Source organism: Amphibalanus amphitrite, unplaced genomic scaffold, assembly GCF_019059575.1.
Source record: "Amphibalanus amphitrite isolate SeventyFive unplaced genomic scaffold, NRLGWU_Aamphi_draft 000263F_arrow, whole genome shotgun sequence".
Taxonomy (NCBI): domain Eukaryota; kingdom Metazoa; phylum Arthropoda; class Thecostraca; order Balanomorpha; family Balanidae; genus Amphibalanus; species Amphibalanus amphitrite.
Window position 1 is genome coordinate 181,097 of NW_024881758.1, and position 20,281 is coordinate 201,377.

Genomic DNA, 20,281 nt, shown 5'->3' on the forward strand with positions numbered 1-20,281 from the left:
GCGTACCCTGATGTCTGAGGTACCCAACTGCAGCTCCAATGGTCTCTTCTTACACTGGCGGATCCAGGGAGGGGGCATTTAGGGCCATGCCCCCTTCCCAGAGGCCTAAAGTGGCCCGTTTTCCCCCTCCTCCAAACGATAATGAAACATAGTTCAATCAGGGCGTGGCCCAGGAGCCGAGTTAGACAGGGCTGTTTTACCACCTCCCGGCCCGCAAAGGGACCCAAGCACTGACTCGAAGCGGGTTAAAGAGACCCTCCCACCTTCAAAAAAGTTAATGAATTGGCATGAAAGTGATGTTGCTAGGTTCAGAAAGGGCGAAAACGAATATCTACCAAATTTTATCGAAAAATATTCACCGGTTTTCAAGAGATTAGACTTTTATTTTTGTTTACTTTTTGGGATATCCGCTGCTGTTCCTAGCGACTTTATTTGAAAGTGCGGAATTTGTTGCGCGCAAAGCAGCCTATACCACCGCATGCTACCAAACGTTTTAGTAAAATATTAAAAAATCATTAGATCTCCGCTGACGTCACACATTCAGAGGGGTATCCAAAAGCACTAGCCCCTCTGAATCAAAATGCTGCAATTTTGAAATTCAATATTTCCGATTTAAGGCATTTCTCGATGTTGTGAGTGCGTGCCGAAACCGGTAATTGTGAGCCAGGGACCCCATTTTGGCTATCTCAGCTCAAATCTAATGTTAAGGTGGGAGGGTCCCTTTAACTGGTCGATAAAAACAATGGTAAGTGTTTACAAAGTAATATAAAGGCATGGGTCGGGTGGGCTACCATTTATATATTTTTCTTTTTAGTTAAAAAAAAATCATAGTGTCAGGGCTGTGACGAAAAATAAGTGGCCTAAATCCGATGAGAAAACAGGATTTGGGGGTACCCTAGGTTTGGCTCCTGCATGAGTTGCCCCCCCCCCCCCAAAAACGCAAGCCTGGATCAGGCAGTGTACATACCTGTCCACGTCTCGCCACTGTGGAAATAAACGATGGTGCTAGAATTTGTCGACAGCGGAACTTAAATATCGTTGATCTTTAAAGAACATATTTCTTCTGCGTTTCAGAGTGTTCGATATAGATCGTCAAAGGGAGCCGACAAATAAGGGAACGACTTTAACCCAGGCGAATGTTCTCTGAAAAAGGACATTAGGATTACAAAGGACCATGCAACTCGGCGAGAGCCGTCGCAAAATGTGCCACTATAACCAAACAGTCGAACTACTCCAGAGCCGCAGTCAAAGGAGCACAAGGGAATAGCCATCTTCTGTGCGAGCGAGCTTGACTCATATTTGAACCGATTTGAGCGCCAACGGGAGAGCAAAGTGACGAAGTTGCGCAGCCTTATATGCGTGCGAATTTAAAAACGCTGGTCACAAGTCACATCAAAGTACACAGCAAAGAATAAACACCGTCTAAAATATAGATTTCAAGTGCTGAGCTTCATGTTTGCGCAGGAAGCTTGCTACCCACCACAGAAAGTAAATGAATTAAAAAATAAGAGGTAAATACATAAGCGAAAATTGATAATTACTTACTTATTGAAACATTCCACAGTACTCAATCAACCCAATGTACTGCCTATTCATACTTTTTGCCGCAAATGCTACCTATGAATACAGTGCGCTGAGCAAACAGGCGCCTACGAGCAACGGCCCGAGACGAGAGGGTTATCAGGCCGGCCGCGGCGGCGGGCGCGGCAGAACGAGTGCTGTCGGCGGGCGGTCTAGGCGGCGGGTGGGGGACGGCGTGGTACACGGGCCGCCGTCGGCGTCGGACATGACCGTTGCTCTGTCAGCGGCGGAGTGACGTTGATGTGTGACAGGCGGGCGGCTAGAGCGCTGGCATGACGAAGGGTCTGTCGGCGGCGGCATGACAGCCGGGGTGGCTGGGTAGATTATAGGAGTGCTTGTGGTAACGGCGGGATGGTGGTATGTGACAGAGGGGGTGGGCCTGGCGATTGCCGTGGTAGGTGTGCCCGGTGCCGTTGGCGGCGCGGCGGCGCGGCAGCGGTTAAGACGTACGGGGTGGTCCGGGCGGCGGCCGGGATGGGTAGAACTGGAGTGTCAGCATGGCGGCGGTATGTGGGAGACGTGTCGGTCCGGGCGCTTGGGCTAGACATGATCGTGAACGGTCGGAAGCAGCGTGATAGCAGTACCTACATATACGGCGGACAGACACTCAGTGCGTTAGACATGACAGAAGTGTCAGCGGCGGCGTGGCAGTGGTTCGTGACAGGCGGACAGCCTGTGCGGCGGGGATGATAGATGATTGTCCGCAGCGGCGTGACAGTGCCAGGTTGTCGGCAGCGGCGTGACGGCATCGGCGTGGTAGCGGTATGTGACGGATAGGCAGCGCGTGCGATGAACCTGACAGGTCGGCCGGTGGTGGTGGCTTGACAGCAGCATATGACAGACACGGTGACCGTGTAACGGGCATGACCGGCAGTAGCGTGACGGCTCGTGACGTAGCGGCGTAGGTGGCAACAAAGGCGCGATGCGCAGGCGCGCAGCCCCCTGTGCTGAAGAGACATTGCCTAACGCAGCGCAAAGGTCCGGCGCCACCTGGGATCGAACCGGGACACCCTGGCGATAGTCCTAACGGCACACAAACGGATCCGTCACGCTAACCACCACACAACTATGGACGCAGCGTTCTGCGACAGATGAGCGCAAAACAACGAGCGCTGGTGAGGAGGGCGGCGCTAAGCAAACAGACTTACGGCTGGGGGCCACCGGCCCGATACTGATAGGGTGGCCAGGGGCCGGTCGCGGCGGTGAGCGCGGCGAGACAAGTGCACCAGCTAAGGGGGGACGCCAGCAAACAAACGTGCGGCTGGCGCGGCGGTGGCCGGAGACAGCCCGGTCCCGGTCCAGAGAGGCGCCGCAGTGACTGGCAGGGTGACCAGGGGGATGGGTAGACGGCTCTGACGTCATGGCTGCGTCATGACGTCATGGTGGACGGTCCGCTGTGGCCAGTCCGACCGGCCACAGCGGTCGCTGCTGTGCGGTGACGGAAGGCTGACGTGGGGACGCAGTGGGCGGAGCTTGGAGGCTGTGTACGGTCCGACCGCACACAGGGCCCGTGAACAGCCCTCAGGCTTAGGTGGAAAATGGCAAACGGGAGAGACGGCCGGCGGTGATAGCGGTGGTGAAGAGCGCGGCGGGCATGACAGTTTGGTATGACATGAAAGATCAGCTGATCTCGGAAAGGTCATAGCTAGTTAGTGTTGTTGTTATAGCGAGTTGTTTTGTCGTCAGTGTAAGAGAGGGACGCGAGTATATGAGCAGGGCGAGCGCGATAGAATGGGCACCGGTGGGAAAGGCAGCGCTAAGCAAACAGACGGGCGGCTAGGGGCCGCGGGCGGCGGCCCGGGATGGGAGGGTGGCCAGGCCGGGGTGCGCGCGGCGGGGCGGGGCTGGCGGGAGGGAGGTGCCGCCGGGAGGCAAAGGCACGGCCGGCGGCCTCAGGCGGTGGCAGGTGACAGTCCGGCTCGGAGAGACGGCGGGGTGGCCGGGCGGCGGCCGGCGGGGGGGGGGAGGGGTTGCCGCGGCGGCGGTCGGCCGGGCGGCGGCCGGCGGGGGGGGAGGGGTTGCCGGGCGGCGGCCGGCGGGGCGGCCTGGCGGCGGGCGGGTCGTGGCAAACGGCAGGACAGCCAGCGGAAGCGTCAGGTGTGACGGTGGGCTGTCGGCGGCGGCATGACAGCGGTGACGACGAACGTAGCGGGCGTGACGGTTGGGTGTGTCAGCGGCGGCGTGACATGTTGGGTGACGGGCGAGGCAGGGGCGGCGGCGGCAAGACCGAAGTCTGGCGGCGGCGTGACGGTGTTATGACAGACGAACAGTCCGTGTGACAGAAGAGGTAGTCAGCAGCGGCTTGACCACGTATGACAGATGGGACAGGCCGTGCAACGGGCGAGATAGTTGATTGTCAGCGGCGGCGTGACAGCGTATAAGACGGCACAGTCCAGGCGACTGACGATAGAAGCCATGCTAGCGGCGGCGTGACGGCCTAATAGCCGACGGGAAATCTCACCGGCGACGGGTGAGATGGGCGTTATAGTAGGGCAGGGCGGACTGGCCGTCCGAGAAACTCTCATGACATAAGCATGGGATGTCAGCTGCGGCGTGACGGCGCGGGACGTGTCGGCGGTAAGACGAGCAAAGGAGCAGTAATCGCCACGTGATCGCCACGGCAGTAATCGACACACAAGTGGAACGTGGACCACTCTGAAATGTTCAACACGACAATACGAGGGGGCGGTAGGTACGCCGGCACGGAGCGCCCGCGGGCCTAAGATTGCTGGTAGTGGGGTCGCTCGTGACAGCCTGGACCCAATGGGGAGACGCCAGCAAGCAAAGGCGTGACTTACCGGATGCCCTTTCGCGTGTGGAGCGTCCCATCTCCGGGAGATGATCGCAGCGACTTGAGCGCGCACGCACGAAAAACATGAGCGGCCGCCGTCTGACGTGCCACTCACGCACTGGAGGCGCCCGGCGGCCGGCGCAGTGTCCTCGCCAGGCCGGGCGGACTGTGTTTGCTTACCCGACCGCTGGCGCTTATCTAGCCTCCAATTGGCGCCCGCACCCTCTGTGGCCGGCTCCCTCATATGCCGGGCACCTCCAGGAAACGGGGGGCCGGTTGCACCTCTAACGCCAAGCGTTAATGTATTTTGCACGGAACTGACGTGAAAAGACCATACTTGATCAGTTTTTAAACGAGCGATTTTGTAACTAATTTGCTGACCGTTCTAATTATGAGGACGGCGTCATTCAAAGCCTTTGAAGTAAAGACACTGGAACGCGATGATTAAATGAAACGTGTGCTTCCAGACGTTCCTTGCCTTCGACGAGATTCCTCCCGCAGTCGACCAAGAAAGATGACAGCGAGTATACTGTAGCTGTTGGAAATCAACAAGATCTAAGGCCGAAAGATAAATCCTTAGGGTTTTTAATAATTTACGTCCACTTTTTCATGCTGCAACTTCTAACATGACTGGCGTTTTGCTTAGCTGTTTGACGACGAATATATTCAAAGTGACTTAATAGATTAAACTCATGTATATTAATCTCATGTTTCAATTCACTTACTTATGCATTTGGCTTGAATTTCACTACTTGATATACCATATTAATAGAAAATAAATACCTACCTTTGCTTCTTGTCTATCAAAACATCCAGAGTATGCGCATTGATAAAGAAGTTATAAAAGTAACTTTAAGACAAAGTTGGCCTGCTTGATTTTTTTTTCTGAAGGGGAACTTTCCAAAGCGGACCCTATCACCATAACCAAAATGATTGTGACAGAAGGCCCGAGACCAAAAATAGTGAAGCTTGTCAAACACAAGATAAAAACGAAGCGAGAGTCGAAAACAGCCACTAGCTGCCTCGTCCTAGCCTTACGAGTACACCCTTTGTCTAAACATCCTCCACGACCTCCGTTCCACCCCCATACCCACCTGCCGTCCCGGTGGGAGTGGGGGGGGGGGGGGCGGAGTGACGCGGGCGGCGCACGGACGCGGCGGAGACGTCTCCTAACGACCCGAGTCCGTCTTCACTGTCCGGGCGGGGAGTGCAGCGGCGGCCGGTCCCCCGGGACGCGCCGCCGAGAGGCAGGCAGGCAGCGGTGCAGGCGCGGTGACAGCGCGCTGCGGAAGGCTGGCAGCTACAGGGAACGCCGAGCTGTTCTGCCCCACTGAGCAGTGACGATTACGGCGACAAGTTGCCGGCTGAAACGGCGTCTTGTGCGGCTCTTGGGTATAACCGGTCGTTCGCTGTCGGTTACTTGCTGCATTTTCACACTTGGTTACGACTTACAAGCTTATTTTGGAAGAATTATTGTAGGTGGTCTAATTACAAAAAAAACGCTAATGGGAATGATAAGAGAGGACACCACCGCCGGTTTGCTCGAATATAACTTGTCTGTCGGCCGACCGTGACTCTGTCATACGGTCCTTTTGAACTTCGGTAGATATCGTGTTAGTTGATAAGTGCCCCATGATCATTGAATAAACGATACTTTTAAAGGAATGACTGCTGCAGGTGGCATGAAACTGAAAAGAATAGAACGAAAAATCGCTTGGCGTGTAGCCAGACCATGGAAATGAAACGTCTTTCAGAGACAGCGCCATTTTGGCTGGCATATTCGTCATCACGTCATGACGTGTGAACAAACGTTTGGCGGTGACGTTTCACAATGGAGCGTGACAGCGGAACGGTCTTGGTCGGCTCCATTTCGCAATTGAACATCAGAGTTTGGTGGCGGAAATTGCCAGTCTGACGGGGCTCGGACGCCGCGCTGAGCTGCAGACAGTTCTGTCAAGCGATAAGGTAATTTGGTACAATCACAATAGAATCAGTATACGTTAGCAGGCTGTCACTGGTGGCATAGTCACATACAATCACAATAGAACTTCCGTAAACGTTAGCAGGCTGTCACTGGTGGTTATGTGACAGTTAGCAGCACATTATCTATAGTGATCCCTCCGCTGTGTAGCAAATTGTGTCCAATCATGTAACCATCTTGTCAAAGGTATGAATTGTGACTGAGGTCCACTGTAGCTAATGCAGTGGCAATAATGGTTTCAGCTTTACGATGTATTTAAACACTCCTGTTCCGCTCTGTCCCTAAAATCCACTGGTTTATATGGAGTGGCTTAGCTAGTGAAAAAGGCGTAAGCATTCAGAACCAAACATTTGAATGTTTATGCCAAATCTCGCTTGAGGCGCATACCAATGTAACAAGTTTACTTTATGGCCGTTCGTTGATCGATTCCACAGAACATGTTCATCTGCTGTTCTAGAAAAGAGGAGCTCAACGGACTTCTAGGAACGACAATGGCAGTAGGTACCATAAAACGTCAGACCACAAAAGCCATTCCGCTGGCACTATAGTCAGTCAATATCAACGTGAGCTGCCTATTTGGGAGACTGTACAAACGACCGGACCGAAAAACTGAGTGGTTATGTTGCATATTAACCTCCCGTTGGTGAGACATTAGCTGTGTTATTGCACTTCATTAGTCATACAGATGTGTGATATCATGACGTCATTGATAAATATCACGGCTGACGTGTCGCAAAGTCCCCGTTCAATTTGAGTTACAGCGAGAGAGTAAACACTCGCCGGACCTATTGGTTTTCTATGTTCACTACTACATACATACAGGGGGGGGGGGGGGGTACGACTCCCCTCGCCGTTTCGCCCCGGCCCTGGTGGAGCTAGCGCGTCGTGGAATAAAACGAGCGTGTGCGCCGTTGCGAGACGCAGAGATTGATACCCAATTTTAAGGTTCTAGGTCAACCGGTGACCCCTGAGGTCAGGTCAAGTGTCCCAAGGTACGGTTCCGTTTTTTGTGAATAACTTCACATAAAACGACCGCAGACCCTTGAGTCTGGCAGCATCGTGTTCGCCTCGCTCAGGCGCGTCGAATGATATACTGTTTGTTTGGGTGAGGTCAACTTAGGGTGTTGACCTCGGGTCACGGTCAGGTCAGGGCCCCCAGGTCACGAAATCGGTCGAAGGAGGTCATGTTTATCATTAGATTTGGCAAATGTTCCTGAGTCCATTGGTGGCTTTCCCGACTCGCTAGCTCAATTTAATCAGCAGTTATTAACGAAAAACTAATATGACCCTAATGACGTCATAAATGACATCACGCAAGGTCAACATTGCAAAAGTGTCGCATCGAACCTTGCAAGGAGTGCATAAAATCACGATTCTGGGTGCTTGAGATAGTTGGAGATCGTTCCCGGCGCAAGAATAGCAGTTTTCATTTTCCTCATTGACCTATAATGGTGAGGTCACAAAAATGACCTGACCTCATAAGACCTTTAGGAAAATCCGAGTTATACAAGTTGTGCAACTCATAATGGATACTAGGTCCTGCAAGTTTCATTTCCCTGTGAAAGCTCCTCTGGCAGTGAGGGCGTTGCGAAGTTGCGACATCTGAAGACCGTGCAGAGGTTCACTTATGACGTCATAGGTCAGTGACCTGACCTGACTCGAAAATGCGGTTGGTGTCAAAAGATATCGCTTAAATCAAAGGTCAGGTATGCCAAGTTTCAGCTATCTATCCCCGGCGTGTTCGGAGCTATCGCGAAAAAGTTATATGGGGGGGGGCAGGTGCCGCCCCCCCCCCTTAAGCCGGCGAGGGTTAAGACTTAAGGTTATCAGTAGTCTGTTCTTTTCATCCTCACAAAGCCTTTGGTCACTCCGGCCAACTGGGAAAATTTTGAACCCGGCGACTGACTGCGCTTTAGTCCGGCCCTTTCCGCCACAGCTAAGAGACTCTAACGGCGCCCTGACCTCTCCCCTTCTGCTACAGGTGTCCGTACGGTCCCGCCGGAACCGGACTGAGGACTCCGCCCCTGATATCTGCCCTTCTGTTACAGGTGTCCGCACGGTGCCGCCGCAGCCCAGTTTCATCTCACAGCCGGAGACTATCCGTGCCAAACAGGGAGAGACCGTGGTGCTACCCTGCGAAATCAGTCATTTAGGTAAGTCGCCCAGTCAGCCACTTAGGTGCAAGGGGCGCAATCAGATGGCTGCTGCCGGTCGCCATATGTGGGGTATCGTGCGTTTTGTGTAATGCACCTCGAACATGCTTGGGTAGTCGGGCTTACCTAACCTACCTCCATGATCCATTTGATCTTTCTTAAAATATCTACTTCATTTGTCTCTTGGCAAGACCAATATCAGCTAAGAGAACTCGGTAACTGTAGCTTTATTGCATTCCATTCTGAGGTTTTATAAAATATGTATCTTCTGGACAATCAAATGTATGTTAATCTTTACCTCCGTGTATCAACCTACCTTCGTGGAACTTGCACAATAAAGAGGATCTGCAAAGGCTTTGGTAATGCGCTATGTCGACGTAAAAGACTCTTGAGTGGGTATCGTTGTCAGTATTGCAACGTAAACAAACCTTTCAATTTGCATTTTTAGCTACGTTGCCTGGTCCGATATATCCCCGGCAACTGCACATGTCACGCACTCCCCTTTCGGCTGTTCGTCTGTGACCTGTGACCTGTGACCGGTCAGCAGCGTATCACGCCCTCCCCGGCGGCAGGTCCGTTCGTCTGTGACCTGTGACCTGTTACCCAGACTCTGTACCCGGCCAGTGGCGTGTGACGCCCTCCCCGTCCATCGTCAGGCCCGTTTATCTGTGACCTTTGACCGGTCAGTAGCGTGTCACACCCTCTCCGTCCGGCTGCAGGTCCGTTCGTGGTGGTCTGGAAGCGGCAGCGACGGGTGCTGAGCGCGCGGGAGGCGGTCGTGGTGCGGGACGCCCGCTTCAGTCTGGTGGACGGCTACAATCTGAGGATCACGGCCGTCCAGCCGGCCGACCAGTCGTCCTACACGTGCGCGCTGGACACGGAGCCGCTCTCGGAGCTCACACATCGGCTGGAGGTGCTCTGTGAGTGGACAGTGACACCTGGCAGCTGACAGGTGACAGCGGAGTGGTAGATGACAGCTGACAGGTGACAGCGTAGTGGTAGAGGACAGGTGACAGGTGACAGCGGAGTGGTAGATGACAGGATACAGGTGGCGGAGGAATGGTAAATGACAACGGGATCGGGACTTCCAGTAGGGCCGGGCGGATGAAAGAGGAATTTTATTTGTGAGCAATACCTAGTAGAGACTTTATGGGACTGTGTCACAAGTGATGAGATCTGCTCAAGAGTGGTAGATAATGTGGAAATATAAAAGGTTTGGAACTCTCAGCTGCCAGGTTTGAAAGTAGGAACCATTTCAATTAATAGCACCACATGCATTGATTCACTTGATACTACCAGCAATCGACAGCATCAAAACCTGGAACAACAAACTTCCAACTCATCTTGCACTAAAGCGTCGAGTCTGCGACACACTGCGCCAGCCACTGCGGTGTCTGGTGTCGCAGTTTTGCGGCGCTGGAGCAGCTCGTCAACAAAGTGGAGGCCCTGTTTACGCCAAACGGCGTGACCCACAGCCCTGGGCCACTCGGCAGATATATGTGAGCAAAGTTTGCCACATCCCTTAACCAAATTGGTCGAGTGTCGGCGCAGCCAAGAGCTGCTTCCGTGAGCGAACCGATGGCTTCCCGTCGTTGTTGGAAGTGGGCTGCCAAATTTATGAGTAAGAAACCCCCGACGGCAAACTTGGCGCAGCCTGCACTGCGCTCGTCTGCCGCAAATGGGAGATTTTCGAATAAAATATGATGCTGTGATGGGCTTTGGAGATGAGATTACCGTGTCATGCTCGATTTGGGCTGTAATGTGTCCAATCTCACGCTTACCTTATCTATATCTGGCACTGAGGATCCAGCCAACATGGAAAATGTGCGGGTTTAAGCTCCTTCCCGTCGTTATCTTGCCCGAGTAATTTTACACAGGAAGAGGGACTGGAGGTGGGTACTATTTCATTCATTAGCTCATAAGATGTGCTGTATTTTTGCCATCGGATTTTACACACAGAAAAATATTGACACCGTTAGCGGTGTAATTGCACAGTACATATCTGAGCACTTGAGGAAAGTTAATTTAGTCCCTTCCCCGCTTAAATTACTCGCGCTTCCAAATGAACACCAGGAAGAAGGTAATAGAACACTGTTAGGAGGGTTGGGTGTTATACTACATGTAGCAAAACACCCAACCCTCCTAACAGTGTTCTATTACCTTCTTCCTGGTGTTCATTTGGAAGCGCGAGTAATTTAAGCGGGGAAGGGACTAGATTAACTTTCCTCAAGTGCTCAGATATGTACTGTGCAATTACACCGCTAACGGTGTTAATATTTTTCTGTGTGTAGAGTATTCGTTCCACTTGTCTCGCAATGCTTTCCGTTTGTCTTACAAAATAACAGATCTTTTCACAGGAACACATCCAATGATCCAACATTGATTAACATTATCTTTTTCCACAAACATATAATCTGTCACCATCACACAGGAGAGTGGATACATGTAAACCATAGGCGGCGGAAAGAGGGGGGCACCGGGGCACCGTGCCCCACTTTGGTTTTGACATTTTAACATTAGCCCTATGGGCGTTGCATGGGAAGAATAGGACCAAAAGTCGGCAGTGCCCCCCGTTAACTGAAGGTGTTCCGCCGTCACTGATGTAAACCCAAGCTCGCACAATGCAAATATGTATCTTCATTTTCCCCTCTTCCTTTTATCTGACAGTTATCCATCTATGCCGTCTTGTCTGACCTCTGTGACTCCTCTGCTGTGACCTGTGACCTCTATGTGACCCGACCTGTCCCCAGTTGGGCCGGTGGTTTCTGCCCAGCCGTCCAGCGGCGTTCTCGTCGTCAAGCTCGGCGAGACCGCTGAGATGTCGTGTCAAGCTTCTGGTAATCCTCCGCCACGGATAGCGTGGAGGAAACAAGTAAGTGGGGACGGGGCTTTTCTGAGGTGGAATGGTCGTTCACGCTAACGAATGAAGCATTTCAGTAAAGTAAGGACAATTGACCTTCCCTTCCTCAATGACTTAATCACTCATTCATTTCTCCTCGATGAAAATAGATTTGACGTCATCCTGCCTTTCCTCTAAAGGCCTGGCTACACTATGCGTTTTCTGCGTGCGTTTTTTGCGTGTTTGCGTGTTTTGCGTAATATCGTTCTAGAAAAAGACAATATTACGTTTTTTGTGATGTTTTTTATCTTAAATTTTAGTTAATATAAGAGTTATATTAACTTTTGTACCTATAAAACTAATGTAAAAGTTATATTATTTACAACTTTTTTCCAGAACGAATTTACGCAAAAAACGCAAACCCGCAAAAAACGCACGCAGAAAACGCATAGTGTAGCCAGGCCTTAAGTCTTTCATCCTGTCAACCAAGCCATTCAATGATGTGCCAGTCTCGTGCCATCTTACCATGAGACCGTGTTGCAGGGTGGCACGTTGCCGTCGGGCGCGGCGGAGCACGAGGCCGGCGAGTACACGGTGACGGGTGCCACGCGCCAGATGGCCGGTGTGTACCAGTGTGTGGCAGAGAACGGCGTCGGCAACCCGAGCACGGCCTCCGTCCGCCTACAGGTGCAGTGTGAGTGACCGTCGACCGACATGTCCTGCTCTGGTTTTGACCGCGGAGCAGCACACCACACGTGCTGACAGACAACAAAGGTGTATTAGAGGGCTGGGACGACCTTCTGCTTGGCTGTCCATGAAATGCTGATTCTAAAGTCTCTGTAAGATGTATCACGCCTCCGCCGAGTACCAAAAGAGGAAGCTTCTTGTTGCCAACAAAGATCACAAAGATCTCAACAAGTTTGCTGGTGACCTTTCAACTTTACGAGTCGAGATCTGGTGAACTATCATGCAACTGCATAATTGGAAATCTGATTTTGAGCTGGACATAAGTTTTGACCCGGAATCTCACTAGCATTTGCCTTGACCCACGGGTGAATAACTTTACCCTGGAGTTGTGCCAAACGTTCAATGTTCTGCGAGTCTCATGGTGATGTCTGCTGGTTTTACGTAACCAATCGACCAACATTTGCGCCGGATTAACATGCCTGGAGTCCTTTATCAGTATCCAGCTTAAGTTACACTGACTTGTTTCTGTGTGTACAGCTTCTTCTTACAGCTACAGCTTCTTCGTGTATACCTTCTTTTTTGTTTATATGTCTGTAAAGTGAACAAGGAAGCTGCTCCAGTCCATTGAAATGTGTTTGAGATATCCCATGTCCTATGTTGATTGTTAATGCTTATAGGTATATGTAACTCATTCCTTTATTAAAAGACCGTTGTCCCCCGTTGACAGACCGTGCCCCTCACTGACAGATCAATGCCATTTTTGACGGAATCGTTTTGCGTGTCCGGAGTTGACAGGCCCACATCCCTTGGTGACAGACCCGGATCCTTTGTTGACAGACCCTCCTGAGGTGGAAGTGGCCAAGAGTGTCGTCTATACGGGAGAGGGTTTCGGGGCCGAGCTGGTCTGCGTCGTTTTCGCCCAGCCAGAGGCCGAGGTAAGTGTCGCTGACCTAACGAGAGGGTCGCTTGCATAATGTCCACCAAAGATGCGGCGAATGTGACGAAGGTCTATTGTTGATATGACGATGATAGATAAAATATGCATGCGAAGCAAAAACTTTTTGAGCTGTAGCGTCAGCCCAGGGAAAATACCGCCTGGCAATAAAAACAATGGACAACTAACATTCAAGCAGAATGCTAGCCAGATAGCGAGCACGCGCCGCACATATCTGGCAGCGTAGTTCGTCTCCGGACGCCATGATCTGAGTAATAAATCCCAGCAACTGGTCTATGTATAGCTCCGTCATAATGTACAAATGCATGCGGCTTCTCGGCACCTCGACTGGCTGGAGCTCATTTTTCTAAATGGCACTCGGGATTGCAGTGTGATCTGCAGTCTGAGTTTCATCAGCTCGGCAATATGCACTCAGAGGTGATAGAACTTATTTGACATCGAGGGAAACTCCAGTTTCACTTCTGCCGGGATAAAATCGTCTACGATGAGAGGTTTTGCTGTAACTTTTGCAATAACTTCTAGCTAACTTGTGTAATTGTATTATCCGATCGAAATCAAAATGTCGGACCGCACCTTTCTGAAGTAGCATAGTAATTACAGGAAACCTTACTCCACGAATTGGTTTCGAAGTACGTATTGGCTCGAATTGCTTCCATTGGCTGGTAAGACCATGTTTAAACACAGCATTATAGCTTTTTGATGATTCTTTAATCGACATTTCACGCACAAAAAAAAATCGTCATATGACGTCTACAATTCACTAGACATCAGCTGTGTTTGGCGAGGACTAGAAAGCGCTAGAACCTTTGCGTCTGAGATTCCTCCCATTTCTCTGGCGCACGGGCTGGCTCTGACGATTGTCTCGCCCCTCCGCCGCCCGGTCAGGTACGATGGGAGCGGGAGGGCGCGCTGCTCGAGCCGTCACACCACCGCAGCTCGTCCAGCGGCGGCGACGAGGACGGCACCCGCTACACCCTCGCCATCGACTCTGTGACGCTGGCCGACTTCGGCACCTACTCGTGTCACGCCACCAACAGCCTGGGCACCGCCGGTGGACAGATACAGATCTCAGGTATGTGAACAGGTCCGGATCTCAGGCACGGTGGACAGATACAGATCTCAGGTATGTGAACAGGTCCGGATCTCAGGTACGGTGGAGAGATGCAGATCCCAGGTATGTGGACAGATCCGGATCTCAGGCACGGTGGACAGATACAGATCTCAGGTATGTGGACATCTATCCAAATCTCAGGTATGTGGACAGATCCGGATCTCAGGGAACTGACAGATGCAGATCTCAGGACAGATGCAGATTAGGCAGGTTGACAGCTACAAATCTCAGGAACGGCCAAGTCGCGCATAGAATAACACTGTGACCGGTACTGGAATGGGAGGGGGGGGGGGCGAAGATGCTTTACTTATGCGGTATAAGTAATTATGCCTGCTCCGACTAAAACAGCAGGCAACGAACCAGGCATATCATCTCACAGCCCCTGAAGGCAACAGTTATGCAGTCTGCAGTCTACGAAACCAGAGGTGACATATAAGTGCATGTATGGCCTATACTTTTGAATTCATTTTAAAAGGGATAAAAACGCAAAAAATACCCAACGTTTCTTAGTCATGGGTGTGGTTAACACCCATGACTAAGCAATAAATGCGAAATGTTGCGTATTTTTTACGTTTTTATCCCTTTTAAAATGAATTTAGGTCATACAAGGACTTACATGTCACAGCTGTCATTTGATAATCCTTAACATCGAGACCAGAGGAATAGGCATAGTTTAGGTAATCTTGGCGACCTCATCGGTCCGCTCTTAGCTCTTCCTACTGCTGCCACGCATCGACTAAAAATGCAGCCTGGGCTTCGGAAATGGGAACGGAAGAGTCTTAACCCGCGCCCCAGTGGCGGTCTCCGCCAACTTCGCTCTAGTGGGGGGGGGGCATATGTTACCACCCACCTCTAACTCAAAAACTAAGAGGGCTAGAAAGACGCGGTAAAAAGCAGTCCATAGCTCTTGATGCGTACGTTTGAAAGTATTAAGGTCATTTTTCATCTTAGAGCAATATTAGGGTCACCAGAGGTCATCAAAGGTAAGAATTTGCGAATTGTCATTATATTTTTCAGAAAACATGTCATTATCTCAGGAACTATGATAGCTAGAAAAACGCTGGGAAAAGCAATCGATAGCTTTTGAACTCTTCTTTTGATAAGGTCGTCATCAAAAATGACCTCAGGTCAACGGTTTAGCCTCCAGAGGGCAAAAACTCCAAAAATAGCTGTTTTTAAGAAAAGTGTTTTTCGACAAAAACTTTTGACTAAAAAAAGCTAGGTCATTTTTAATGCCAGAATCGTGTTCCTCTCGCCGAGACGCGTCGAATGAACTATAATTTGACCTTGAAAGGTCAACTTCAAAATTTGACCTCAGGTCTAGGTCATGACCTGACCGGAAAAGGTCATGTTGCATATCAGTCGATGCGTCTCGGCAAGACAAACACAATGAGGCCAATTCCAGCGTCCTATCTCTTTCCAATCGAGAGTTATTGGCAAAAAACTGTTTGTAGCCTCAAATGACCTCGGATGACCTTTCAAGAGGCTATCAGCAAAAAAGACACCTAGGTCGTCACGGGTGGTCCAAATCATTGTTATCCTGAAATATTTGGACTGTTCCTATGCGTACACACGGATCTAGAGGCATTTTCGTTTTTCTCCATTGACTTATAATGGAAAGGTCACGCCACTGACCTGACCTTAGGTCACGCATATAAAAAATCCGAGATACACAAATTGTAGGCACCCATAACATCATGTAATCCACCAAGTTTGAAACCTCTCTGACAAACACTGCAGGCTGGACATGATTGCAAACTTTTTTTAGGCTTGGTCAGTTAACTTGACCTAGTGACCTGACCTGACATGACCTGGGGTCAAAAATTTCACACATTGTCCAAAATTGATGTACCAAAAGCTACCCCAAGCGGTGCGGCGCTACGCGCCGCGGTTTTTTATTTATACGAAAAAAACGCGACAGGGTGGTAACATATGCCCCCCCCTCCCCCACTGGGGCGAAGGTTAAAACCCATCGATAACGGGTTAACGTAAAGCCAGAGATGCATTTTAATAGGCATAAGGCATTATGGCGCCTCTGTAACGATCTCACGAAGATTATTCATCGCACGATGCTTCTATGCCGTTATACAGCATAAAAGCTTCTGAACTTCAATTCAGGCATGAAAGAGGTCTCCCAGAAAAAAATGATTATGTAACGCACTTATTGTGACTCACGAATGATTGTACCTACATTGTACATATTGCCAGCGAACACTTGTGTAGATTTCATTTAGGATAAAAATGGATATGGGTAGTGGGTACCTACATTACATCGTTAAGTGATTTCTGATTAATCGCGTCATGAACTTCAAGGTAGTTTGCGCATGCAGTTGGTACCATGCAGCACCATATCCCTGACATGAAGTGGCACATAGAATTGCTATGCAAACATGTCACGCAGAACAGTACCCAGAATGGGCCTTCCTATGACGCCACTAACGTCGTTTAGCTGGCCGAAAGACCGGATCTTCCAAGGCTGGATCTTCATGTAACGCCATGCGCAACCTCCGGCGTTCTGCAATCTCCCTTTGCATCTGCCTGTTGAACGGAACGATGACTATCAGACAAATCGCGTAGTTTATTCTTACTCCCGGTTAATAACTAGCAACAAAACTAGCAAATGTAATGCAATGCTCTAGCCCATCTCCTAAATAATTTTTCGCGTGTTTTTTTAAGCAAATATTTATGGTGTGTAGCATCAAACTGAGTAAATATTTATAGTGGGCTACTTATGCAACACATAGCTATCATTGCATTGCACCGAAGATGCCATGATTTGAAAATGCCTGAGGCCCTATCAGCTTTACTGGGACTACATTTTTGAACGCAACTGTGTCTGCACTATTTATCACCAGTAGCCGGGCACCAGCTCCCCAAGTCACGTTCTCACCAGCTGGTGCGCCTGCACCAATTACTGGTGCTGTGAGTACCCGTGGCAGACGGCGCCTATTATGGGGAGACGGGTCTATTGTTGTGCCTCGCCTCCAGCACGTGCTGTTAGGGCAGCCACCGCCCAGGCGCCCGTGTTTGCGTGAGTTTGTAAAGGGAAGGTGTTTGTGTGTCTGTGTGTGCGTATTGAAGACTGCTCATCAAATTCATCCGGCATTTCCAATTTGGTAAGTGGTTGCCGCAGGCTGGAGCTGCGTGAACGAAATACAGCGATTCAAGCTACAACGATACTTACATGGAAATGCATGGGTACACTCTAGCTCAGATGCTTTGAAGTACCTATATGAGACTTCTCGCAAAAAAAACAGCGTTAGGAAAGAGAATCGCGTCATTTTATCTCGTGCTCAAAGCCTCTCAAGGGGATAACGGTTTGAAGCATCTCTCAGCCGAGAACATTAGATTGGTAAGTGGTAGATAACATATTCTTGCCGATTTTAGACGAGTTCCAATTGGCTAACGCAAACGGCTAATGTGTTGTGAATGTTTCAACCTTTCCCAATATAATATAAAGTTGCAATATGGGTATGATATTCATTCCTTATGCATAGCAAAATGTGTTTTACTTGAATCTGTTTCGTCTTCAATTAAAAATTTTTAAAACATCCCAAATGCCGTTGCTGATTAACATCGTTGTTACAGCTTCACCAAAAATAGCGTCGCTCACGGCTCTACGGCGCCGCTGGGACACATTAAGCATGGTCTTTGTCGGCGCTATGTCCCTACCCAGTGGAGGCCGGACAATGTCGCCAGCTGGTGCGCTCCGTGTATACCTGCAGTCACTCACGTCTCACGAGCATGTCTAGCAGTTGCTCACTCGCCTCCGAGCGCCCTCGGGCACTCAGAGCGTGCCTGACGCCCAGAGTGCTCCTGACACTCGCCTCACTCGCCCCCGTGTGTTCCCAGGCACCCCGGAGCGCGCTCAGGTGACGAGCAGCGCGATGGGCGCCGCGCCGGACTCCTATCAGCTGAGCTGGACGGTACGCAGCTTCAGCCCGGTACTCGAGTACAAGGTGGCCTACCGACAGAGCAAGGTGAGATACGGGCAGAACAAGGGGAACTATAGACAATACTCAGGGTGAGTAAACAAGTGGATCAACGTGGGTAGAGAGCTGCGAGTCAGCAGGGTGAGAGAAAGGGAGAGAAGCATGGGTGGAGGGTCGATCAAGGCGAGATAATAGGAAGGTAGAGTAAGATGGAAGGTGTTTGGAGCAGGTTATCCACAAAATGATAGCCATTAGACGAGGTATCCCATAAGAGAACAAGCGAGAAGCTAAACATTAGCAACGTGAGATAAGCGTTAGGCAGAGCGAGGAGAACCTCGGACGGAGGCTAGAGCGACAAAGTCCAAGTCGGAGCGAGATAAGTGGCAGCGACGTCTCGGCCTGGGGTCACTGCGTTGGTCAGTAGCGCGGCGCGGTGGTCACGAATTCTTCCGTCGTCTCCGCTGGCCCAACCGAACAAGTTTGCCGCGCGTCGACGATAGGAGCCAGACGCGCGATAGGCTCGGTGTGGTCCGAGATCCAGCTGCTCAGCGTGTCCAAGTTCGGCTGCTCGCTACGACTGATCTAGTGAACTCTATCAGACCCTCGCACAGCGCAGGTAGTGGTGTCAAAGGTCGACGGAACAAAGGGACCACTGATGTTGAAAGATGTCAGCTATGGTGTTAATGTGATCTTCGAGAAAGGCGGCTGCACTGATCCACAGGTTTCTCCGGCTTAGGGAAAATGAATTTAATAGATACTCAATGGTTTGGTTGAGGATAGCAATGCAATTACATTTTGAAACCATTTACCATATCAGGAGATTTTTTAGTATAACTAGTTACACAGCTACGCTGTAAAACGTATGTGCTCTAAAAGTCTAGCATTTATCATTTGTGTTTCATTTAACATCTACGTCCCTGCAAATTGCGCGTCAACCAGGATTGCCTAACATATAAAGATGTGACAGACACTTAATGGCCACAAACTTTGTATGACTATAGGCTTTGCTTGGCCCTTTTCCTAAAATAACGAAGGGGAGCCTCTAAGGAACACGCAACGTTGAAGGTTTCTCCACAAAATGGGTCAGCTTTACGTGATAATTTAGGTAGGGACTTAAGTGGACATGAAGGATAATCTTCTCGACTGTGTTTATTTATCTACACCCAACACTGTGAAACTTGTTATCCACAAAGAAAAGCGAACATCTATGCGTCGGGATAGCGATGCATTCTATTTATGTGATGCTCGCGTCAGCTACCAAGCATATGCAATATGCACAGTGTACGCTCTCGGTTACATTGCATGCCACACAATACCATATACCTTCAGGCGTCCTATTAAGGCTGATATCACTGGATCTGAGGACGGCGCTCGGTCTCGGTCCAAGTGGCTCGCCCGGCGGCCCGCTGCGCCCAGCGGCTCTCTCAGCAGCAATACTGCGGACAAACGAGACACCGTTATATGCCGTCGGCATCCCGGGCCGGGCTGATGCTGAACCATGCGACCCCAGGGTGAGCTGCGTCTTTGTTTGCTGTCCGACGGGACGGGAGTGGAGTGTCACTCAGCGGAATGTGACAGCGGAGTGGGAGTGGAGTGTCACTGGGAGTGGAGTGTCACTCGGTGGGATGTGACAGCGGAGTGGGAATAGAGTGTCACTGACAGCGGAGTGCGATCTGACAATGGAACGGAATGTGCATCGATGGGATGTGACAGTAAAGTAGAATGTCGCTTAGTGGGATGTGGTAGTGAAGTTAAATGTCACTAGAGCGGAATATGACTGTGGAATGGACATTAGCGAGTTGTGCAGAGAAGAGGGATATCAGTGGAATATGGTAAATGAGTGCAAGTTGCATGCTTAGACTTAGTCGTGCAGTTTATAAAAGAGAAATGTCAGGACCCTAAAGGCACTGACGACAGTCCATCGTAAACCCCAGCCGTGCCCTAGCTACGAAATCATTTACCTATTGTAAATACAGCAATTCATATCGTACATGAACATGCTATCACCGATGGCCAGTATACTGGAACACCTTATAAGGTGTTCATCACCGTTTGGTCTACCCCGTATACCACCTCACACACTACTGGACCGGCGCCTCAGGTGGGGTGGGGTATGGGGCTGTGAGGGGGTCGCCGTCATTGAGACGGTGCGGAGCGGCAACACCTGTGGACTGCTGCTCATCGACCCGCCCGTCCCGCGGCCCCGCTGAGAAATGACCAGACCGCGGGGTGGCCTGGACTAGTGATCAGG

The 20,281-nt window shown here is 50.5% G+C and overlaps 1 protein-coding gene across 2 annotated transcripts in view; it reads left to right on the forward strand.

Annotated features, from left to right (window-relative positions):
• The window catches only part of LOC122386805 (protein amalgam-like), a 40,883-nt gene that overhangs the window by 11,878 nt on the left and 8,724 nt on the right, over nt 1–20,281 (forward strand). For both annotated transcript variants that reach the window (XM_043376434.1, XM_043376436.1), the window contains exons 2-8: nt 8,402–8,506; nt 9,226–9,426; nt 11,257–11,378; nt 11,889–12,039; nt 12,870–12,967; nt 13,873–14,059; nt 17,951–18,078. In XM_043376434.1, the coding sequence (XP_043232369.1) occupies nt 8,402–8,506; nt 9,226–9,426; nt 11,257–11,378; nt 11,889–12,039; nt 12,870–12,967; nt 13,873–14,059; nt 17,951–18,078 (992 nt within the window). The remainder of the gene's footprint in view (nt 1–8,401; nt 8,507–9,225; nt 9,427–11,256; nt 11,379–11,888; nt 12,040–12,869; nt 12,968–13,872; nt 14,060–17,950; nt 18,079–20,281) is intronic.